We start from the raw sequence: 23,861 nt of genomic DNA on the forward strand, positions 1-23,861 counted from the left end.
GAGACTTGGGAAGCTGAAGACACAGCCAATGATGGAGAATGGCCCAATTACAGAAGGAGTAACAGATAGCACGAGCCAAATGCAAATCCAAACAGTAATGCTAAACTGTTACCCCCACCCCCATATTTAACCCCAAGAGTAAATGGACAGCTTCTGTGCTCCTTGACTGAATTTTGGCACGAAATATAGACTTTCACACATGATCTTATTACAAACTGGCAGAGCCATTTAGAAGGACCATATAATCTATTCTGCTATAATGCTTGTTTCTTTAACGCGAACTGCTTTTAATGTGATTGAAGAATTTAGACCATTATTTGTAGACTGTGAACGTTCCGTACTTGTATTGGTTATAACGTGATTCCAGCCCTATTAGTTTAAATAGCACGGCTATAGCGCGATTTTCTTCTAATGTGAGAATGCACAACGATTGAACCATCTTGTTACATCAGAACCGACTGTATTGTCTCATGTATTCTTATGTGGTACAGCAACATTCCTTAGTGCCCTTACAGTACTTGCAATAGCAACGCAGAGTTTAAAATTTGCAGATCCACGCTTAGTTTCAGTTTCCTCTGTACAGAAAGATGCAAGATGGAGAGAACCAGAGTTTAACAAAGAAATAATTTAGTTTAGTATTATTAAAATTTAATTTTTGGATCCCACATTCATGATGGCTGACAGTGTTGATAGATCATTTTAAAAGCAAAATACTATAGATGCTAGAAATCTGAAAATAAAAGTGCTAGAGAAATTAGAGATCTGGCAGCATCTGTGGAGGGAGAAAAGATTTAGCATTTCAAGTCTGTGTTCTGTTTAGACTTTTAAAATTTTAATTATTAAAGCAGTGATTCACTGAAACAAACAAAGTCACAAGGCTGTGGAGTGCAACAATTGAAATTTATTATGCAAAAGACAAAAACTAAAATAAAAGCAATGGCCTGAATTTTACCAAAGATCAACCGTCTACTTTTTTCAGGGAGTTTTTCTCCCAGAGTTCTGTTGGGCGCTCTCATTCTACTCTCCACAGCTTGCCTCAAACTATGCATCTCTACATCCCAATCATGGTACTGTGTATTCAGCAATGGTAAAGATACTTGTAACTGCATGGATTCTCAATGCTGCTGCCATTAACACCTAGCTGTGCACCAGGTTAAGCACTGTCAGCCAGGAACTGCCTTTACTGGGCACATAGAAAAACAGAGCACAGAGGTGACACTTCACTGTAAGCACAAAGTTCACATTTGTAAAAGTAATAAATAAAAACTAAAGAACTACGGATGCTGTCAGGGTCACCAGACCAGAAACATTAACTGATTTCTCTTCACAGATGCTGCCAGAGCTGCTCAGCTTTTCCAGCAATTTCTGTTTTTGTTTGTAAAAGTACTGCTTGCTATTCTACATGACCTGTTTTACTGACATCACAACTGCAATTACAAAAATCAAACTACACAGGTCACTCATCCTTAATGTTACCCCTCTTAGAACACTAAGAATGTGCTACTAATGCCCAGCTCAAAAATATCAACTTGAAAGTCTTCAAACAGTTGAAAATGCTCACTTTTATTTAACATTAGCAAAAATAAAAAAATAAAACAACAAGAGCTGTATTTACTTTGGGAACAGACAGGCACTACTCTTTCGAGCAACAAATTTACAGTCAATGAATGATCACCGCATCCACATCACACCCACTGAAACTAATTAAGCCTTGTCGTGCCAGATGCTGTTGCATTCTATCATGCTGAAGGTAATGTTTCTTCTGCTTAATGTCTTCATCTTTCCCCTTTGAAAACACTGTCCTCCCAGCTCCCCTAGTTGCCTGCTCCACCTGTGTAGAGCACATGATAAGAATATTTAACACACTCTGGGTGTACTGCAAGGTCCATCCCAATACCAATCCAAACATAAGGAAGTTATCTTCAACAGACTTATTGACTTCTCCACCATAGCGCTGGCTAAAGAATAGGCAGCACTGTATCTGTGCTCAGCCTCAGTCAGGGATTTCCACGGTCGAATCAGACGATAGCACATGTCATTCAACAGCCATCTTTGTAAGGCACTTAGCCTTAGAAACAAAGTAGAAATAGTCTCAAAAATTTAAGCATCATGCCATCTCCCACAGTACCAGATGCAGACATCCAAAGTATGGTAATGAACACAGATAATTGTACGTTGACAGAATGGAAGTCTTTCACATTGACAAAGCCTGTGATATGATATGGGAGTTTCAACATGATGTTTACAGTATTTCACCCTGCACCAGGGGAAACCAGCAACATTGGCAAAGCTTACAGCCCAGGCTGCACCAGTGACCTTGTCATGGGGAAATGACATGAAATGGAGTGATGTGGCAAAGTTGCACTGGTAACAACTTTAATACATTGGAGGGTTGAGGATTGAGAGATACCACACAGGTCCCCATTGAATCCCTGGAAGCAGCCAGTTGAATAAAAATTTAGCTAAGTTCTCACCTTGATGGCGACCAGGATGGGATGATCATTCAAACCTTTAAATCACAGCAGTTGATAGTCTGTGACTGTGTAGGGTCTTCCTCTTGTCATGGAAACACTGCACCCCCGGTAATTTTGGGGAAAAGGCAGAGTGTACACCCTGGGCCTCTTAGCTCCTCCACATCCTAAGGGCCCTGGTGGCTGTGACTTATTTAATGGCTGCTTGGCAGCTGGAGGTTACTGCTAGCTCTGGACTTCTTGGCATATTTGGTCTTTCATTTCACTGTACCTTTGTAGCACTGCTGCCACAGCAAAGGTAACCTCTGCTGTGGCTGGATCTATGGGGCACAGTCCCAATGAACGTCTGTCAGAATATCTGAAAGAGAACTGGTTCTTAATAATGTCAGTCAACACTTACTTCACACAAAAATTACGGTTTATCATAGTCCTCAGTAGACTATCTCAACAAGGAGGGTCACGCAGAGTTTTAAGATGGGGACATCATTCCAACCTATTTGTGCAATTAGTTGTGTGCAAACCCCACAGGACATTGTAAGGATGATTACTGACACCTTGTCCCACTAGCCTCATCACTGAGCAAAGGCAACAGTGCATACGAGAGCATGTCAGTGAAGACTTACAGTTCAAGTCTAGAGGAAATTTATGGGATCTTGAACTACCTTTGGGAATTGCGGACCACATTGAGAATTGAATTTTAAGGTCGCCTGTGATTATTCCTTCACAGAGATGACTACGATCTATAATGACATGCTCACTATTACTCACACCAGGATTTATATCCCGCACTGCATGCATTTCATGTGTGATTAATGAATTTCTCTCTTGAAAGGAGAGTAGAGTACAGCCAAATAGGCCTACACGCTCAGACAGAAAAATACTTCCTTTATCCATTCTAAGTGTTGTTGCAGCCATTTTCCGTTGTGCATTCTCAATTCAGGAGATGACAGAAGATGATGTAGATTATGCTTGGCACAAAGTGACGCAGGCACCAGAATTTCCACATTCACAGAATGCAAGGGAGAAAGAAATCTAATCAGTACTGAGCTATCACATGCCCCCTCATAACTCTGATTTAGATCTTCATCCCTCAGCATGACTGTGAGCGCCAGCCTAACAGGTTAGCCACTCCAACCATTGTGCTTCATGGAAGCAGCCACCCACCCCACACCAAAACCTTCAATGCACATCACGAACTCTACGCCTCTTGGAAATGCATGTACGGCCATTTGGTGGAATCAAACGCAGTGCGTTTGCTGCGTATTTTGCTGACACATGTGCAGGTGTAATATTTATATAGCATAGTACCGTACAGCAACATGTCTACTTCCTTGACTAATTACTGCTGACGACCATGAACGATTGAGACTGCGCTAAACAGCAAGGCAAGAACAGAAACGCTGAACTTTCAAGTTCGACATATGGCAGCAAAGCACATGAGTGCTGAGATCAAGCAAGATGACCAGTGATGCAGCCTGGTCCAAACCATGAAGTGGATGCTTGTCGATGTATGCAAATTGCCCTGGCAGCAGATTATGAAAGGTTTAGGTGTCTTCCCAAGTACAGCACTGAAGGGGTGAACTATGTTGGAATTAGGTCAGAGATGTGCCATGATGTTGCGGTTAGGCTGGTATTTGTCAGATTTCAACCTCTGTCATAGAGGGTGGGAGCTGTTATTGTCCATGACATATAAAATGAGGTGCCAGGGACTGCTGTCCAAGATGGAGCCACCAGGTATCTATATTGGGAATTGCTGGCTTGTTTCTAGCCAGCACAAGTAGGAAAATGTATAATGTGTTAAGATTAGATACTAATAGCATGCACACGGGAGTCTTGCTACTCACGACCACGATTCTTGCTTTGACATTCAGAAATTGATTGCAGAACCTTTTATTTCCAACACTGGAAAATTCAGAATCACAATCTCATATTTTTCAAACTGATTTGTCACTGTTTGTCATCAAGGGTTGGCAAAATTTCACCCTTTTAGATACAGAACACAAAATGTGAAAACATCCAGCAAATTGAAGGCTCAACCTATTGCCCAACACCACTTTATTATGATTCAAACGCAGAAAAATTACATCTCTATACCAATCTTGAGTTAAACGCAACTGATTCTCCCCAGTTTTTGTCCAGTAAATTGCTGAATTGTGCAGTCTTCGACCATACATGCTCACAAAACTGAGATCTTAGATATGCTCAGCATTCTGCAGACTTCTAACCAAATTCTTGGTCTGTTAACTGGACAAACTAGACAAAGATAACATATTCCTCTGCTCGCGAGAACACTCTGACCCCAGGAGTTCTCCTCCCAACTGCCCCAAAAACATTAATTCTGTGGAGTTTCTCAAACTAAAATCTATCTTTGATTCTTCTGAGTCAAATAACAAGCTAATGGTTTCCAATGTTTACTTCATCCGTCATAAACCATTCCAGTATAAACAATTTTCCATCAACATAACCTGATTTTGGGGGTTGGGGTGGGTGCCTCGCTCTCTGAGACAAACTAAATTGGGTCATGGTGCCAACAGGACAGCGTAATATAGCTTTTTTTTTAAAAAGAGCAAATCTTTCACAAGACTGAGCATTATCAATTATTAATCATTTTTATGTTTAGGTTTTAAGAAACTTAAGTCATAGAGACGTACAGCATAGAAACAGATCCTTTGGTTCAACCGTTCCATGCCGACCAGATATCCCACCCCAATCTAGTCTCACCTGCCAGCACCTGGCCCATATCCCTCCAAACCCTTCTTATTCATATACCCATCCGAATGCCTCTTAAATGTTGCAATTGTACCAGTCTCCACCACTTCCTCTGGCAGCTCATTCCATACATTTGCCACCCTCTGCGTGAAAACGTTGCCCCTTAGGTCTCTTTTATATCTTACCCCTCTCACCCTAAACCTATGCCTTCTAGTTCTAGACTCCCCGACCCCAGGGAAAAGACTTTGCCTATTAATCCTTTCCATACCCCTCAATTTTGTAAGCCTCTAAGGTCACCTCTCAGCCTCCGACGCTCCAGGGAAAACAGCCCCAGCCTGTTCAGCCTCTCCTATAGCTCAAATGTTCCAACCCTGGCAACATCCTTGTAATTCTTTTCTGAAACCTTTTAGGTTTCACAACATCTTTCCGATAAGAAGGAGACCAGAAGTGCATGCAATATTCCAACAGTGGCCTAACCAATGTCCTGTACAGCCGCAACATGACCTCCCAACAACTGTACTCAATACTCTGACCAATAAAGGAAATCATACCAAATGCCTTCTTCACTATCCTATCTACCTGCGGCTCCACTTTCACAGAGCTATGAACCTGCACTCCAAGGTCTCTTTGTTCAGCAACACTTACCATTAAGTGTATAAGTCTGGCTAAGATTTTATTTCCCAAAATGCAGCACCTCACGTTTATCGGAATTAAACTCCATCTGCCACTTCTCAGCCCACTGGCCCAGTTGGTCAAGATCCTGTTGTAATCGGAGGTAACCCTCTTCACTGTCCACTACACCTCTAATTTTGGTGTCATCTGCAAACTTACTAACTGTACCTCTTATGCTCGCATCCAAGTCATTTATGTAAATGACAAAAAGCAGAGGACCCAGCACTGATCCTTATGGCACTCCACTGGTCACAGGCCTCCAGTCTGAAAAATAACCCTCCACCACCACCCTCTGTCTTCTACCTTTGAGCCAGTTCTGCATCCAAATGGCTAGTTCTCCCTGTATTCCATGAAATCTAACCTTGCTAATCTGTCTCCCATGGGGAACCTTGTCGAACTCCTTACTAAAATCCATATAGATCACATCTACTGCTCTTCCCTCATCAATCCTCTTTGTTACTTCCTCAAAAACCTCAATCAAGTTTGTGAGACATGAATTCCCATGCACAAAGCCATGTTGACTATCCCTAATCAGTCCTTGCCTTTCCAAATACATTGTAGATAAATAATGCACAAGTTTTCATGCAGAATAATTTTATTTTTTAAATCTGCCTTTAAACTCCTGTAGAGGTTCTGTTCGTAAATAACCAGCAAGTGACAGAATCAAATAGACACTGCACAGAAGGAATACAACTGAAGAGAACTTGTTTTTGTCCATGAAAAGAAAAAAATGTTCCTCCAGATGAAGGAGATTAAATGATTTTGAGGTAAAGCTTCTCCACAGTATATGGTACGTGTTTTTAAAAAAAACTATTTTCCCATCAGACACTTAATAATAACTTTGTTTGATAAAAATTGCTGAAAATTCCTGTACTAGTTTGAAATTCAAATTTGTATTTGATAAGTGAACATAGTGTAAGCCTCAACATCTTGCGCATTCAACCTACATCACAATTTGTTTTGAAAATGTCAGCATTTTTCTACACTAATTTTTATACTTTCTTCCACCACAAAAATGGTCATTTAATTAGAAGCTTTTACTGAAGTACTCTGATTCAAACTGCTTTCTTCCTTCATAGGAAGACAGATACAGATGTATGCCATTGAGGCCATCGAGCAACTATTCGATATGATCACAGCTAATCAAACATTTCAATGTCTTTTAGACACACCATCCCCATAACTATTTATATCACTGACAACCAAAAATTTATCAAATTCTATGGCTAATATTCTTAGATCGAGCTTCTGAAACCCTTTAGTATAGAGGATTCCAAAGATTCATAGAACGCAAAATAAAATTCTCATTGTGGTCTCAACTGGCATCTCCTTTTTTTTAAAAATTGTATTCCCTGGTTATAAACTCCCCATCGAGTGAATTAACCGTGTCTATTCCGTTAAGTATTTTGTAGATTTCAATGAGATCACCTCACATTCTTTGAGCCAGATGATACTACAGGCCCAGTTTGCCCATATCTCCTACAGGACCATCCTACCATCCCAGGAGCAAGTCTGGTGTATTTTAATCACACTTCCTCTGTAGCAATATTTTTTGAAGTAGACAGAACAAAACAAAACTGCACAGAATACTTCAAGTACAGTCTAACCAACTTCTTTACAACTAAAACTATGGCTTCACTACATCTTGTACTCAAAGCCTCTTCTGATAAAGGCTGACATTCCATTAATCATCTTAACAACTTGTTGCACTTGCATCGTGGCCTTCATTGACTCATTGCAAGGACAAAGTCCCTTTTCACAACTACACTTTCCAATCTCAGTATTTTAAAAATATTCCTTCTACCAAAAGTGCATAATTTCATATTTTTCCACATTATATTCCATCTGTCCAAAACCTCCCAAAAAAGATGTTTATAGACCTCCTCACAACACAGAGCAAACATTACATTTGGTCCCCATATTCAAGTTATTGATTTTTACTATGAACAGCTGGGGCTCAATCACTAATTTGTGGCACCCTATTACTCTCAATCTGCCAAAAGGAGAATGTCCTACTGTTTTCTATTTGTTAACCAAACCCTATTCCATACCTCCTATATCATGTTTTAATTTTGCTAATCACATCTTGGAGGACTTTACCAAAAGCCTTCTGAAAATCCAAAATCTACTACATCCATTGATTCCACTATCAACTTTATTAGTAAAATCCTTAATAAAATTCGCAACCAGCTGCACCCAATCAGATCATTTTTATCAGGGTTAATTTATCATGTCCTTTATGATAAATACTAGCATTTGTTACCCCTGTTACCAAGGACAATGTAGTTCTCTTTTCTTTTAGCTTTCCTTTCTCAAATAGTGGGCTCAAAATTTAAAAACTGAAAATAGTACTTAATCCATTTTCATAACTTCAGTTTCTACATTTTCTTTTAAAAATGGTAAAAGGTAGCTACTAGAGTCTCCAACCAACTTCACATTCCAAGATAATGGCTTTCCCCTCTAATTTCATTTGTCAGCATCTCCAGCCATATTTTACTATACCATTTTGAGTTTCTTTCCCAGACTGTGTTCAAATGTTGAATGGCTCCAAGTTTTCACTTATCCCCACATTTCTCAATTCACTTAGCATGCAAGAATCTATTCATTTTGGCTGAACATCTTCCATACTGACAAAAATTGATGAATAGATTTAGTAATAGCATAATGCACTTACTTGCGTTGTAATTCACCTTTAAATTGATGCTTTAGATCAAGACCAAATAAGACATATTTGTTAACTGTTTGACAAAATCACAGCTTAATGAAATAACTTCAGCTTAGTGGCAAAATCAGAAATGATCCTAACCTCCCTGGAGCCAATAAAAATTTGAAAATCAAATAGTGAAAAATGTAATAATTTACAAACTGGGTCAACAAATCACTTAGACCATGGATCTATACATTGAGAAAAACACTAATTAATATTTCAACATTGAAAGTTTTCTGAAAATATTTCACCAAAGACTTACTTTTCCAAATGACCCTTGTCCCAAAACTTTAAGAAACTCAAACTGAGAGGGGTCAGCCTTTTCACATCCTTCTTTCACAAGGCACGTTATTGGTATCTCCTGTTCATTTTCTTGATCTTGCTGAAGAGGTGAAAGAAAAGTAGTTATATGATGCAAAAATGTTCATCCAAAATTAATACACCAATTTAATAACCAAATTCGACTAAGTAGTTTCTACAAAATCTTAGATGTTGCATCAGCATAAAAACTTAAATTGAACTCTTAATAACAAAGTTTGCAAGGGAATTTCATCCTTTAGTCAAGAATTTAGAATATTTATTCTCGAAGATATGCATTTTCTACTCAACTGTGGGGCCATATACTGCCTTGATCCAATGAGAAAGCCAGATGCTGCAGATAGGTGATGTCACAGTTTCCTCTCTAGATTGAATAAACCCTCAATAATAGTTTGCTTTGGCCTGCAGCTAAACAGAAGCAAAAATCAATTCCTCTAAGTCCACTAGATACATGAAACCTGATTATAGTATCAAGAATGCAGAACACGTTTCAGACCTAGTGATGTAGGTGCATAGTTCCTTGAAAGTGGAGTCAAAGGCAGACAGGATGGTGAAGATGGCATTTGGCAAGCTTGCCTTCATCGGCCAGAGCACAGAATACAGGAACTGAGATGTCATTAGTAAGGTCACATTTAGAATACTGCATACAATTGTGGTTGCCCAGTTACAGGACTTAAACTGGAGAGTGTGCAGAAAAGATTTACAAAGATGCTGCTGAGACTGCAGGATTTGAGTTAGAGAGGCTGAATAGGGTGAATAGTCAAAGTCTTTTTCCTAGGGTGGGAGCAGTCCAAAAGTAGAGGGCATGAAAGGGAAAAGATTTAAAAAGGACTTGAGGGGTAACTTTCTCATGCAGAGAGTGGTACTTGCATGGATTGAGCTGCCAGGGGCAGGTATAACTACAATATTTAAGAAACATCTAGATGGGTGTATGAATAGGAAGTATTGAGGGATGTGGGCCAAATGCTGGCAAACATGACTAGGTCAGATTGGAAAGTCTGGTCAGCATGGACAAAATGGACCGAAACATCTGCTTCCATATTTACAACTAAGTATTATCGATATTCTCTCTTTCCGGATTCTTCACTGACAAAGAAAATAACAGATTTAAAGGAGGTGGTGAGCCAACAGTTAGGAGCCATGTACCAGATGTCAGCACCTATCAGTTGAGGGATTTTCATTTTTAGTCATTACGCCTATGCTAGAATATTCAAATCAGTACGACAACTACCTCACAAGGCAGTCTTGCAGAGAAAGCACCAGTGAAATAGGTGGACTGTCCCTTAATCTGATTTTAAGTTTGAATTGGACTGGACTGAACTGATGCATAGCTTTGTAGAAAACAATCTGTCATCTCATTGTTTAGTCATTTGTTTCATTGGATCTTTACAGTACAGGTAACAAATACATTACTCAGCAAAACAGATTTATTTTGTGAGCATCTACGCGGGGTAATCAGCATTGTAGCCCTGAAACAACAACCAATTAAAATATTAGAACAACTGCTTTACAAAGGTCATCCAGAAAGTGACCTTAAGCAAGACCTGCACAGCTAATTTTCCATGTTGACATGTTAATTGCCACGAGGTAGTCAACTTCCAACTGTGAAGTAGGTAATTGAAAATTTTGAATTGTAGGCAAGTTAACAAAGAGTTAAGTTCTCAACTTGGAATAGCCAAAAGTGTACACAGACATCTTCTAAGAAATTATGCAGTGCCTGAATTGGTAATAATTCTACACATCTAGACCTCCAAAGGTTGAAGTAAGGAAGTGACTGCCAAGACGATTTGATACTAGTTGTTTGCCTCAGACAAATTTAAAAGCCAGTCTAGGGATGGCATGAAAGTCCAAAGTGCCTGCTGGCTGCAATGGCTCTGCGTCGAATCAGTTTCCTGTACTCAACAGCTTCTCTTATGGAAGCAATTTAAAACACAAAACTATTATGTTGATACCGGTACAGGTTGTTTGGTGTGGAAATGGAAAAACCCCTACACCAAGGTTCTTCTTATGTTAATAATGGGGCATTTTCTCAGAACAGTATCAAGGAAACTTCAGCCTGCTTCTGGCTGTGCTATAATTGCCTAGGGAATACTCTCCAACTCAGCCTATTTCTCACCCTGAATGAGAGATACTTTCTTTAAAATAAATGGCACAAATTAATGCAACACAATGGAAAATGGCAATCTCTAAATCATTTAATTGCAACGATTCCTCTTGAACTAGAGTTCATCAACAATGCCAGAAACCATGCATGATTGGACCATAAAGTCCAATCCATTGTCACACCAAAAGATTTGCTAACTCATTTAGCATGACTATGCTTTAGGGCCAGTCTCACATCCAATCTACTTTGTGACCATTTCACCGTAGCTATTCCCGCAACTTAAAAATATTTTTCTTCACAGTGTCAAAATTTCCATACCATGGATCTGAAATAAATCTATTTGGAATCTTGCAGGTATTTTTTAAACTGACAGGTTCATATTCACCTGGTATCATATTGCTCAATTTACATCCAATAGCTCTTGAGACTTATCAATTTCAAAGATTCCTTTTTAAGTTCTGGAAACATTGTGGTTCTTTCCGTCTGAAATTTTGTTTTACATCATTTCTCAACTCTGATGAGCACCAGCTCTTAGAGGGCATACTTGGCTGCAAGAATTAAAAGTGGCTAATACTCATCTGCAGGGCTAAGTAAAGCATTAGTCAATTCAACCACGGTGGGCATCAGAACAGATTCCAATTTGTTCATTACAGAAGCGCTCTCTGTGCAAAGACAATATTTCCTTCCAACTTTTTGCAAAATTCTGTGTCCAAATGCCTCATTTCAGATGACAACTAAAAAGTTGAATGGGTGTAAATGAATTTCTTACATTCTATAGACATACCATAAAACTTTAATCATAAACACTCAACCATTTTATGCAACTAGCTCTCAAGGTCCAGACAATTTATTAACTGCAGAAGCTTTGCTGATTTAGTTTAGTGAAATTCCAAACTTTTTTCATTATGCACTTAGCACAACGCAAAGGTTTGCCCAACAAGTAGAGTCAGTTTTGGAGGCTTTGGCTTTCGCCAAATATCTTCCATTTTCTTCAGAGCACAGTAAAAATCTTAACAATCAAGCAGCAATCTAAAGTAGAAAATATCTATATGATTTATTGATTAAAAGCATCCCTTATGTGACTACATAAAAATAAAACAAATGATAAGCCATACAAACCAGGAGCTTTACAAATTTTGATCCATAGTGTTCAGCTTGCTCTCAGGCAGGGCAGTGGGTTTCGATCATCCCAAAAAAAAAAGCCCTCTCTTGATACACAGGCAGTTGTGATTATGAACTTGGAGGCCACATACCCAAACACCCACCATGAACCAAACCAAGGATTTCTAAAACTAAAAACTGTCTGGTGTATTTTAAAGGCAAAATACTGTGGATGTTGGCCATCAGAACCGTCATATTGGACTCAATATTAACTGAGTCACTCGCCACAGATGCTGGCAGACCTGAAATTTTCTAGCACTTCCTGTTTTTATTTCAGATCCTCTGGTCTTTTTGCCTTTTGCAGTTATGTATTAGCCTTATCGAATCCTGAGAATCGATTAATTTATCAAATCAGTATTTCCAACTATTGAGGGCAAGTTGCTCAATGCATTTTGATCCAAATAATCAGCCAATGCCCTTGAGTGCCTCAACCAAACATTCCTCTACTCCATTTCCAGGTAGTACGTTCCATGGTCTAACAACTTGCTGTGTGGAAAAGATAGATTTAAAGTTAAAGTTACGTAACTAAAACTATGTCCTCTTGTTCTTATTATTTTACAAACGCTCAGCCTATCTACTCTGTCCAGCTTGCTCATGATTTTGGAAACCTCAATCAGATCTTCTCTCAGCCTTCCACTCTGCAAGAACAGACCCAGCTTCAATCCAATCTCATGCCTGGATACGTTCTCAAATTGCTTCTGCACTCTGTTCAATGCATTTGCATCTTTCTTATAACGTAGTACCCATAACTGACAAGAGTACTCCAGTCTGAGATCTAACAAGTGTCATATACAAGTTCAACATATACATCTTGCTCGTGTACTCTTAAGTCCTTGTAAGTAAAGCTGGAGAGCACTATATACTTGATTTATAGCTCTCTTCACTGGTCCAATCACCTCAATGATTTGGGCATATGTACACACAGGTCCTTCTGCTCCCACACCCCCTAGACTGTATGGTCTTTCTGTCTCTCTGCACTGACTGTCATCTGCTACCTATCCACCCATTGCACCAACTTGTCAAGTTTCTTCTGGCATTCCACACCTCCTTCACAGTTCGCAATTCTAAGTCGAGTGTCCCTGACAAGTAATACTTAAATTACAGAGTTGTTAGCTATAGAAGAAAACTAAAACCTGAAGGAGAATGACAATATCAGTCAACATTACAATGACTGTAATATTGTTAAAAATTGATTGAAGTATAGAAAGAGCACAAGTGAAAAATGGTAATAGCCACAGATGACAAGTAAGGAAAGAAAACATGATGGGCCAGCATTCACGACAAAGCAATAGCAAGCCTAAAGGTACCTATGCACAAAGAGAAAGCACTATTAAGTGATCAAATAAATGGCTAAATACAAATAGTCAAAACCTGGGTTCGCTTCTGTTGCCTTCATTTTACTCTCTGCCTCACCATTGGAAAGCATGAAATATTATGAATCTGTTGAACTTGTGTTGCTTGTTCTCTTAAAATCAAGACGTTTGATTGTGTTACAACACCTCTTTGGCCATCTCGCCCAAGGTGAGACCTGAACTCAAATCTTTAGGCACAGAGAGGCAGGGACACTCGCCTCTGCAACACAGTTCTATGTAACTGTGCATGCAATAAGACTTACACTAAAATAGATAACCTTACACTTGCCCCTACAGAAATTTATCAAAGCATATTAGTCCTTTTCATTTAGCACAGCATCTTCGTAATTTTGTGCTCCATTAACATAACACTGTCACAAACACTTAATGACATATGGTTCTCTAGAGTTTAGCAGCATTAAATAGCCCATAGTGAACAGAGGATATTTGAGTTCGCAGCACAGGCTCTTTTGTAACATCACAAACCACTTCTATCGAACAGCTATGAACCCCATTATCCCCATCTCATCGACTGTCTTCGGGCTTTGACGCTTTGGAAAGATCTTAGAATAAAGATATATGCATTTTTGAAATTTTCTTTTCATCCGTGAAAGAACAATGGTTGTATTTGGAAGGACTTGTCCTTTATGTAAATGTCAAGTGTAATTTTACCTAAGTAGATGTGCAGCACAGAAACAGACCCTTTGGTCCAACCCACCCACGCTGACCAGATATCCCAACCCAATCTAGTCCCACCTGCCAACACCTGGCCCATATACCCATCCAAATGCCTTTTAAAATGTTTCAATTGTACTAGCATCTTCCACTTCCTCTGGCAGCCCATTCCATACACATACCACCCTCTGCATGAAAACAGTGCCCCTTAGGTCCCTTTTATACCTTTCCCCTCTCACCCTAAACCTATGCCCTCTCATTCTGGAATCCTCTATCCCAAGGAAAAGACTTTACCTATTTATCTTATCCATGCCCCTCTCAATTTTGTAAACCTCCATAAAATCACCCCTCAGCCTCCGACGCTCCAGGGAAAACAGCCTCAGCCCATTCAGCCTCTCGCTATAGCTCAAATCCTCCAATCCTAGCAACGCCCTTGTAAATCTTTTCTGAACCCTTTCAAGTTTCCGATACGAAGGAGACCAGAATTAGGGCTGCATGGTGGCTCAGTGGTTAGCACTGCTGCCTCTCAGCACCAGAGATCCGGGTTCAATTCCCGACTCGGGCAACTGTGTGGAGTTTGCACATTCTCCCAGTATCTGCATGGGTTTCCTCCAGGTGCTCCGGTTTCCTCCCACAGTCCAAAGATGTGCAGGCTAGGTGAATTGGCCATGCTAAATTGCCCATAGTGTTAGGTGCCTTAGTCAGGAGTAAAGGTAGGGGAATGGGTTTGGGTCGGTTGCTCTTCGGAGGGTTGGTGTGGACTTGTTGGGCCGAAGGACCTGTTTCCACACTGTATGAAATCTAATCTAATATTCCAACAGTGGTCTAACCAATGTCCTGTGCAGCCAGCTACAGCTTGAGCTCGCAACTGCTGTACTCAATACTCTGACCAATAAAGGAAAGCATACCAAACACCACCTTCGCTATCCTATATACCTGCGCCTCCAATTTCAAGGAGCTATGAAACTGCATTTCAAGGTCTCTTTGTTCAGCAACACTCCCTAGGACCTTACCATTAAGTGTATAAGTCCTGTTCTGATGTGCTTCCCCAAAATGCAGCACCTCGCATTTATTTGAATTAAACTCCATCTGCCACTTCTCAGCCAACTGGCCCATCTGGTCAAGATCCCACTGTAATCTGAGGGAAGCTTCCTCACTGTCCACTTTTGGTGTCATCTGCAAACTTACTAACTATACCTCTTTACGCTCACATCCAAATCATTTATGTAAATGAAAGTAGTGGACCCAGCACCAATCCTTGTGGCATTCCATTCGTCACAGGCCTCCAGTCTGAAAATCAACTCTCCACCACCACCCTCTGTCTTCTACCTTTGAGCCAGTTCTGTATCCAAATGGCTAGTTTTCCCTGTATTGTGAGATCCAACCTTGCTAACCAGTCTCCCATGGGGAACCTTGTCGAATGCCTTACTGAAGTCCTGATCACATGTGAATTCAGATCACATCTACCTCTCTGCCCTCATCAATCCTCTTGGATACTTCTTCAAAAAAAATGCAATCAAGCTTGAGAGACACGATTTCCCACGTACAAAGCTATGTTGACTATCCCTATTCAGTGCTTGCCTTTCCAAATACATGTACATCATGTCCCTCAGGATTCCCTCCAACAACTTGCCCACATCAGGCTCACTGGTCTATAGTGGCAAAGGTTGATTTTAAATCTTACTACGAATCCTCTTGCAAGGATGCCTACATTGAAGAAGTTCTCCTCTCTCCACAAAAGTCTGAGTCTCTCTCGCTCACTGAAACCCCACAGGTCATCTCCTCTGCCCTGAAGCTCTTCAACCATGTACTGAAACAGACCCCTTACCACAGCCACATCGGATTCGTCAGTGCTTGCCTCCACAGCCAACTGATCCCACATGGACTCCAGACTACATTCAAACTAGCACAGTTTAGACCCAAACAGGACAATCAGTACAGACTACAGATTCAAAACCACCAGAAACAGTTCTCCTTCAGGATCCTCCGCTCCACATTTGCAGTAATGTGCCAGCACCTAACCTCTAGTCAGCTGTGCCTCAACTGAGGGCCACACTCTCTCAGAACTGCGAATCTTCTCCTGTCCTATATCCTAAAAAGAATTCATACTCTCAACGAACAGTATTTCAATACCATTTCAAACATCAAAACCGTGTAAGTACAATAAGCTTTTATATACCTACCTCCATAACCAGCATTCCTCAAACATTCCAGAAGGTTCCCCTGGCCTCCGCAACTGCTCGATCGCCTTTATCCAGGAGGCTGGTACAGCTACAATCCCTACGGGGATCAATGATGTCACTTTCACCGCCATCATGGCCACTCCCGCCCCTCACGATTTCACACACGACATCACCTCCGCCCCTCACGTCATCACTGACGTCACACGCTCAGCGGCCTCACCCCCACACCCCCGCATTGCCGTGTTCTCCACCAGTTCCACCCCCAACACCACTGACCTGCACACTGACCACCCCCCAACAGATCCCACTGTCACCATCCCCACCTCCCCCCAGAACCCTTAGGGGAACATCACCCATACTTATGACTCCACCCCCATTTCTCCTACCACCACACCCACTCCAGTTACAGGCTCCCAAATCCCAGCTCCCCACCTACCCAGAGTTTTCACTATCCCCCAGATCGCCCCCTCACTGAGGACGAACGATCAGCACTCAGCAAAGGTTTACCTTTATCCCCCTCTGTCCACGCATCAATGAATTGAATACACATTGTGATGTCGAACACTTCTGCCGCCTCCAATCTTACTTTTTTAATCAGGACTCCCACCCATCTTCCAAGGACCCCTTTGCACACCTCCGACACATGCCATCCACCTGGACATCCCGTGCAGGCCTATTACCCACCCTCGATCTCTCCATTTCCAACTGCTGCTGAGACATTAACCGCCTCAACCTGTCTACACCCCCACCCCACCCCAAACGCACAGCCCTCCACTCCCACCATCAAACCAGAAGATAAAGGGGGTGCAGTGGTACCTCTACATCGCTGAAGCCAGACGCCAATTCGAAGACACTTCCTCCTACCGCCCCCTTGACCATGACCCCTCTGACACCCATCATCAAATCATCTCCCAGACCATACACAACCTCATCACCTTAGGAGATCTCCCACCCGCAATTTCCTACCTCGTAGTCCGGGAACCCCACAACTGCCAGATTCTACCTCCCTCCCAAGATCCACAAGCCTGACCACCCTGGCCGACCCACTGTCTCAGTATGCTCCTGCCCCAAACTCATCGCCCCCCACCTTGATACTGTCCTATCTCCGCCCTAGTCCAGGAACTCCCCACATACGCTCCAGACACCACCCACGCCCTTCACCTCCTCCAAGACTTCAGTTTCCCCGGGCCCCAAAGCCTCATCTTCACCGTGGACATCCAATCTCTCTACACCTCCATCCATGACTAGGGCCTCCAAGCCCTCCATTTCTTCCTTTCCAGACGTCCCCAACAGTACCCTTCTACTGACACACTAGTTTGTTTGGCTAAACTGGTCCTCACCATTAATTTCTCCTTCAAATCCTCCCATTTCCTCCAGACCAAAGGGGTAGCCATGGGCACCCATATGGGCCCCAACTATACCGGTCTCATTGTCGGCTACTTAGAACAGTCCATCTTCCATAGTTACACCAGAACCATTCCCCACCTCTTCCTCCGCTACATTGATGACTGCATCGGCACCACCTCATGCTCCTGCGAGGTTGAACAGTTCATCAACTTCACCAACACATACCACCGCGACCTTAAATTCACCTGGATCATCTCTGACACTTCCCTCCCCATCTCCATCAATGACGACCAACTTGACACTGACTTTTTTTTTTACAAACCCACCGACTCCCACAGTTACTTGGATTGCACCTCTCCCACCCTACCTCCTGCATAAATGCTATCCCATATTCCCAATTCTTCCACCTCTGCCGTATCTGCTCCCAGGAGGACCAGTTCCACCACAGAACACACCAGATGGCGGCCTCCTTTAGAGACCAAAATTTCCCTCCCACGTGGTATAAGATGCCCTCCAACGCATCTCATCCATATCCCGCACCTCCGCCCTCAAACCCCACTATCCAACCGTAACAAGGACAGAACCCCCCTGGTCCTCACCTTTCACCATACCAACCTCTGCATAAACCGCATCATCCGCCGACATTCCCAACACCAAGGACCCCACCACCAAAGGATATATTCCCTCCCCACCCCTTTCTGCAAAGCCCGTTCCCTCCATGACTACCTGGTCAGGTGCACGCCCCCCAACAACCCACCCTCGCCTGCTGGCACCTTCACCTGCCACTGCTGGAATTGCAAAACCTGCACCCACACCTCATCTCCATCCAAAGCCACAAAGGACGCTTCCACATCCAAAGTTTCACCTGCATATCCACCAATGTCATTTATTGTATCTGTTTCTCCTGATGCGGTCTCCTCTACATCGTGAGAAGGCATACATTCTCCCCAGAGTGTTTTAGGGAACATCCCCAGGACACCCGCACCAATCAACCCCTCCACCCCATGGCGCAACATTTCAACTCCCCCTCAGACTCTGCAAAGGACATGCAAGTCCTGGGCCTCCTCCACTGCCCCTCCCTCACCACCCGACGACTGATCTTCCACCTCGGAACACTAACCCCAGGACATTAATATGGACTTCACCAGTTTCCTCATTTCCCCTCCTCCCATCTTCCAGCTCAGCACCATCCTCATGACCGGTCCTACCTGCCAATCTCCCTTCCCACCCATCCATTCCACCCTCCTCTCTGACATAACACCTTCATCCCCACCCCCATCCACCTATTGTACTCTTTTCTACCTTCTCCTCAGCCCCACACTCCTTCCATTTATCTCCTGGAGGCTCTTGCCTTCATTCCTGAAGGGCCTTTGCCCAAAGCTTCGATTTTCCTGCTCCTCGGATGCTGCCTGACTGGCTGCGCTTTTCCAGCACCACTCTAATCTAGTCACTGGTCAATAGTTCCCTGGCTTGCCTTCACCACCTTTCCTAAACAGCAGCACGTTAGCCAACCTCCAATCTTCCGGCACCTGACCTTTGACTATCGAAGATACAAAAATTTCAGTAAGAGGCCCAGCAATCACTTCCCTAGCCTCCCACACAGGTCTAGGGTACACCTGATCAGGTCCTGGGGATTTATCCACCTTTATGCATTTCAAGATATCAAACACTTCCTCCTTTGTAATAGAGACGTTTTTCAAAATGTGACCATCCATATCACTCCATTCTATATCTTCCATGTCCTTTTTCACAGTAAATATTGATGCAAAATACTCGTTTAGTATCTTCTCCATATTCTGCCACTCCACACAAAGGCCACCTTGCTGATCTTTGAGGGGCCCTATTCTCTCCATAATTACCCTTTTATCCTTAAATGTATTTGTAAAAACCCTTTGGATTCTCCTTAATTCTATTTGCCAAAGCTATCTCATGTCCCATTTTTGCCCTCCTGATTTCCTTAAGGAGACTACTGCTTTTATACTCTAAGGATTCAATCCATCTATCCGTCTATACCAAATGTATGCTTCCTTCTTTTTCTTAACCAAACCCTCAATTTCTTTAGTTATCCAGCATTCCCTATACCTGCCAGCCTTTCCTTTCACCTGAACAGGAGTATACTTTCTGTGGATTCTTGTTATCTCATTTCCGAAGGCTTCCCATTTTCCAACCATCCCTTTACCTAAGAACATCTGCCCCCAATCAGCTTTTGCAAGTTCTTGCCGAATATCAAAATTGGCCTTTCTCCAATTCAGAACTTCAACTTTTAGATCTGGTCTATCCTTTTCCATCACTATTTTAAATCTAATAGAATTATGGTCGCTGGCCCCAAAGTGCTCCCCCACTGACACCTCAGTCACCTGCCCTGCCTTATTTCCCAAGAGTAGGTCAAGTTTTGCATCTTCTCTAGTAGGTTCATCATATACTGAAATCAGAAAATTCTCTTGTGCACACTTAAATTCCTCTCCATCTAAACCCTTCACGCTATGGCAGTCCCAGTCTATGATTGGAAAGTTAAAATCCCCTACCATAACTATCCTATTAGTTTTACACATAATTGAGATCTCCTTACAAATTTGTTTCTCAATTTCCCTCTGACAGTTAGGGGCTCTATAATACTGTCATTTCTCAGTTACACCCAAATAATTTCTCTGGATGTATTTCCAGGAATAGCCTCCCTCAGTACAGCTGTAATGTTATCCCTTATCAAAAATGCCACTCCCCCTCCTCTCTTGCCTCCCTTTCTATCCTTCCTGTAGCATTTGTATCCTGGAACATTAAGCTGCCAGTCCTGTCCATCCCCGAGCCATGTTTCTGTACTTGCTATGATGTCCCAGTCCCATGTTCCTAACCATGCCCTGAGTTCATCTGCCTTCCCTGTTAGGTCCCTTGCATTGAAATAAATGCAGTTTAATTTACCAGTCCTACTTTGTTCTCTGCTTTGTCCCTGCCTGCCCTGAATGCCTGACTCGCTTCTGTTCTCAACTGTACCAGTCTCAGATTGATCTCTTTCCTCACTATTTTCCTGGGTCCAAAACCAGGACAATTCATAGAACAATCTGGATTTGAACAAACTTCTGGATTTACTAATCTCGGCCAAAACCATTTCTGCATGTAGGTTTGCTCACTCTGTGCGTTTCGGTTTCCTTGGGTTGGCGATGCCATTTCCTGCAGTGACGCCATTTCCTGTTCTTCATCTCAGGGGGTGGTAAATGGGATCCGAGTCAATGTGTTTGTTGATAGTTACAATTGGAATGCCATGTTTCTAGGAATTCTCGCATGTGTCTGTGTTTGGCTTGTCCTAGGATGGGTGTGTTGTCCCAATCGAAGTGACATCCTTCCTCATAACAGTCATTTTAAATCAAAGAGACTACATCAAGAAAGCGAACGCACTACATGCAGATACCAACATTTACCAACAAGTGGCAATATACCTGACCCCACAACTAGAGAACTGAATTACAGCCCTACACAAATCTGGTGAAATGAAATCAAATGGATCCAACACACCACGCTTCTACAGATTATCAAAAATCCCCCCGCCACACCAAGACCCGTCGTCTCACTACCTGGAACACCAACTTACAGACTGGCCAAGGAGCTACACTAAAAACTAAAATACTTAGTAGAAGACACACCACTCCATCCACTCCACTGAAAAATTCCTGAAGACCAAAGACACCAAGATGGAAGAGGATGAAATAAAGGTCTCCTTTGACAAAGCAGCCCTGATCACATCCATCAACATCAATCTGGCCAAGGAAACATTGACTACACTAATGGAAGAACCAAAGACACATACACCAAACACCACTAACTTCATCAGCAAGGACAATATAGTCAAGCTAGTGGATCTATGCCTTACCACCCACTTCACCATCAACAACAAAAACCACAGACAAACCAACAGAACACCCATGGAATCTCCGACACCAGGATTCTTAGCAGACAGTAATGCAGAGACTCTAACAAACAGCTCTGGCAATCATCCAACACAAAGGTTGGATCTGCTACGTGGATGGCACCTTTGTCATCACTAAACGAAACAAGTTCGAGGAAACCTCCAAGAACATCAATACCACCCTTACTGGCAGAAAAGTCATGAAAGAGGAGGAAAACAACAACTGCCATTCCTATATGTCGCAGTAGAACAAACAGCCAATGCGGAACTTTGAACCAGCATCTACAGGAAAACACTACATTTGGACCAAATGCTGAACTACAGAAAGAACCATTCCAATATCCACAAACAAAGCTGCATTAGAACATTTCAATGAGCCACCACACTGCGGCACAGAGGAACTACGAAGAGCAGAGAAAAATTACCTATACAGGGTATTCAAAAAGAACGGGTACCCAATGAACACAGTCCACCGATTTCTTAGCAACAAACCCAAACAAGCAGACAAAACACATTCAGAAACCCTAGCCACTCTCAACTCCATCAAAGACATATCAGAAATAGCTGCCAGACTACTCAGACCCCTTGGCATCATTGTAGCCCACAAACCCACCAATGCACTAAAACAGCAGCTAATGAACTTGAAAGACCCTATACCTACAACAAGCAGAACTAACGTCATTTACAAAATACCTTGCAAGAACTGTAACAAACACTATATTGGACAAACAGGCAGAAAACTAGCCACCAGGATACATGAACATCAACTAGCCACAAAGAGACATGACCCACTCTCACTAGTATCCTGATATACACGAGGAAGGACATCACTAATTGGGACAACACATCCATCCTAGCACGAGCCAAACAGTGGCACACATGAGAATTCCTAGAAGCATGGCATTCCAATCAGAACCTTATCAATACACACAGATTTGGATTCCATTTAACACCCTCAGAGAGCCAGAAATGGCATCACAGGAAATGATGTCACCAACCCATGGAAACCTAAAACACAAATAGAAAGTAGGCCACACCACCTATGCTTCATCCAGAGGCTCACTGATGATGTTACCTAGCATGGTGACAAAACATCTGAAAACAAACCTTCCAGCTCAGTCAGCAAACCTACATCCAGAACCTCTACCTGAGCTACAAGTCTTCTCAAAACTCGCTGAAACCATTTCTAATAGGAAGACAAGTCACCATGGATTTATTCAAGTGTATCTGAAAGCAAAACTGGCAGAAGGTTTAGGATTTCTGGTGTTATGGCGAGTACAAAAGGAGCATGATGGGAATTCGCTCTCCTGGCTTGGAATCATTACCTCAGTTACAAATAAAACCACCTCTATCAGAGCATTTACGTGCAGTATTTTCGTGTCAAGCAAGGAGAAAGTCAATCTGCAAAAAGCTAAACAGGGTCCTATTAATGAGTTAGGCAGGCTGATTAGTCAATGCATTGATACATGAATTGTATTATTTAGCACACCACATAAGATTAACCAAGAACCATTTTTTCACAATTCCCTACAAACTCCACTCACTGTCCCTTTCTAAAGTGAAGAGTAATTAATTGGTTATTCAACAACCGACAAATAAAAGATCAGGAATGCCTCATGACTGTGCAATGGGAATGATGTATATGAAATACTGCCATGACTCTACATTATACTCTACCAAGTAGCAATTCCAACATTTGGCACCAAAGATTTTCATTTAAAATAGTTTGTTTCTGGGCAGCCAAATCACCAGAAGCAACAAAACAAATGTATGGTCTTATATAGCATTCAGCTAAAACATTCCTGTTGTCAAAGCAAACCTAAAAAAATTCATCTTGAGCTTTCAGACAGCATAATAAGTATTCTTTTAAAGATACCTTCAGATATTAACTTCCTTCCAGTGCTGAGCAACAAAATTTGTTTAAGTTGGGAGCAAACCCAGATTCTATCTAGTTCCCTCTGTTTGGCATAAGTACACCTCACAGCTATGTCCAGGATCTCAAATAAGCAAAAGGAAGTCAGTTATCTACTCTGTCATCTGCACAAGATGCCTGGAAGTTTTGAATCACAAAGGGAAGCTATTTGGATATTTAGTATTTGAAATTTTACTGACATAGTTTTCATTATATGTTTCCAGGTCTTTGCAGTGAGAAGACTGGACCAAACATCTTAGTTAAAGGCCACTAAAAATTTGAAAATATTTCTAGAATTCAAAATATCAAATAAAAAAAACAACCAGTCTCTTGCAAACAAACCAGAAATACC

The 23,861-nt window shown here is 41.9% G+C and overlaps 1 protein-coding gene across 7 annotated transcripts in view; it reads right to left on the reverse strand.

The window, feature by feature from the left end:
• LOC140485987 (ribosomal protein S6 kinase alpha-3) overlaps positions 1-23,861 on the reverse strand; it is a 117,823-nt gene that overhangs the window by 67,532 nt on the left and 26,430 nt on the right. For 6 of the 7 annotated variants that reach the window (XM_072584483.1, XM_072584479.1, XM_072584482.1 and 3 more), the window contains one exon: positions 8,822-8,941. In XM_072584483.1, coding sequence (XP_072440584.1) covers positions 8,822-8,941 — 120 coding nt within the window. Of the gene's footprint in view, positions 1-8,821; positions 8,942-16,352; positions 16,450-23,861 lie in introns of all 7 variants that reach the window. The other variant, XM_072584484.1, reaches the window with a different exon arrangement.

This window comes from Chiloscyllium punctatum, chromosome 15 (assembly GCF_047496795.1).
Source record: "Chiloscyllium punctatum isolate Juve2018m chromosome 15, sChiPun1.3, whole genome shotgun sequence".
NCBI lineage: Eukaryota > Metazoa > Chordata > Chondrichthyes > Orectolobiformes > Hemiscylliidae > Chiloscyllium > Chiloscyllium punctatum.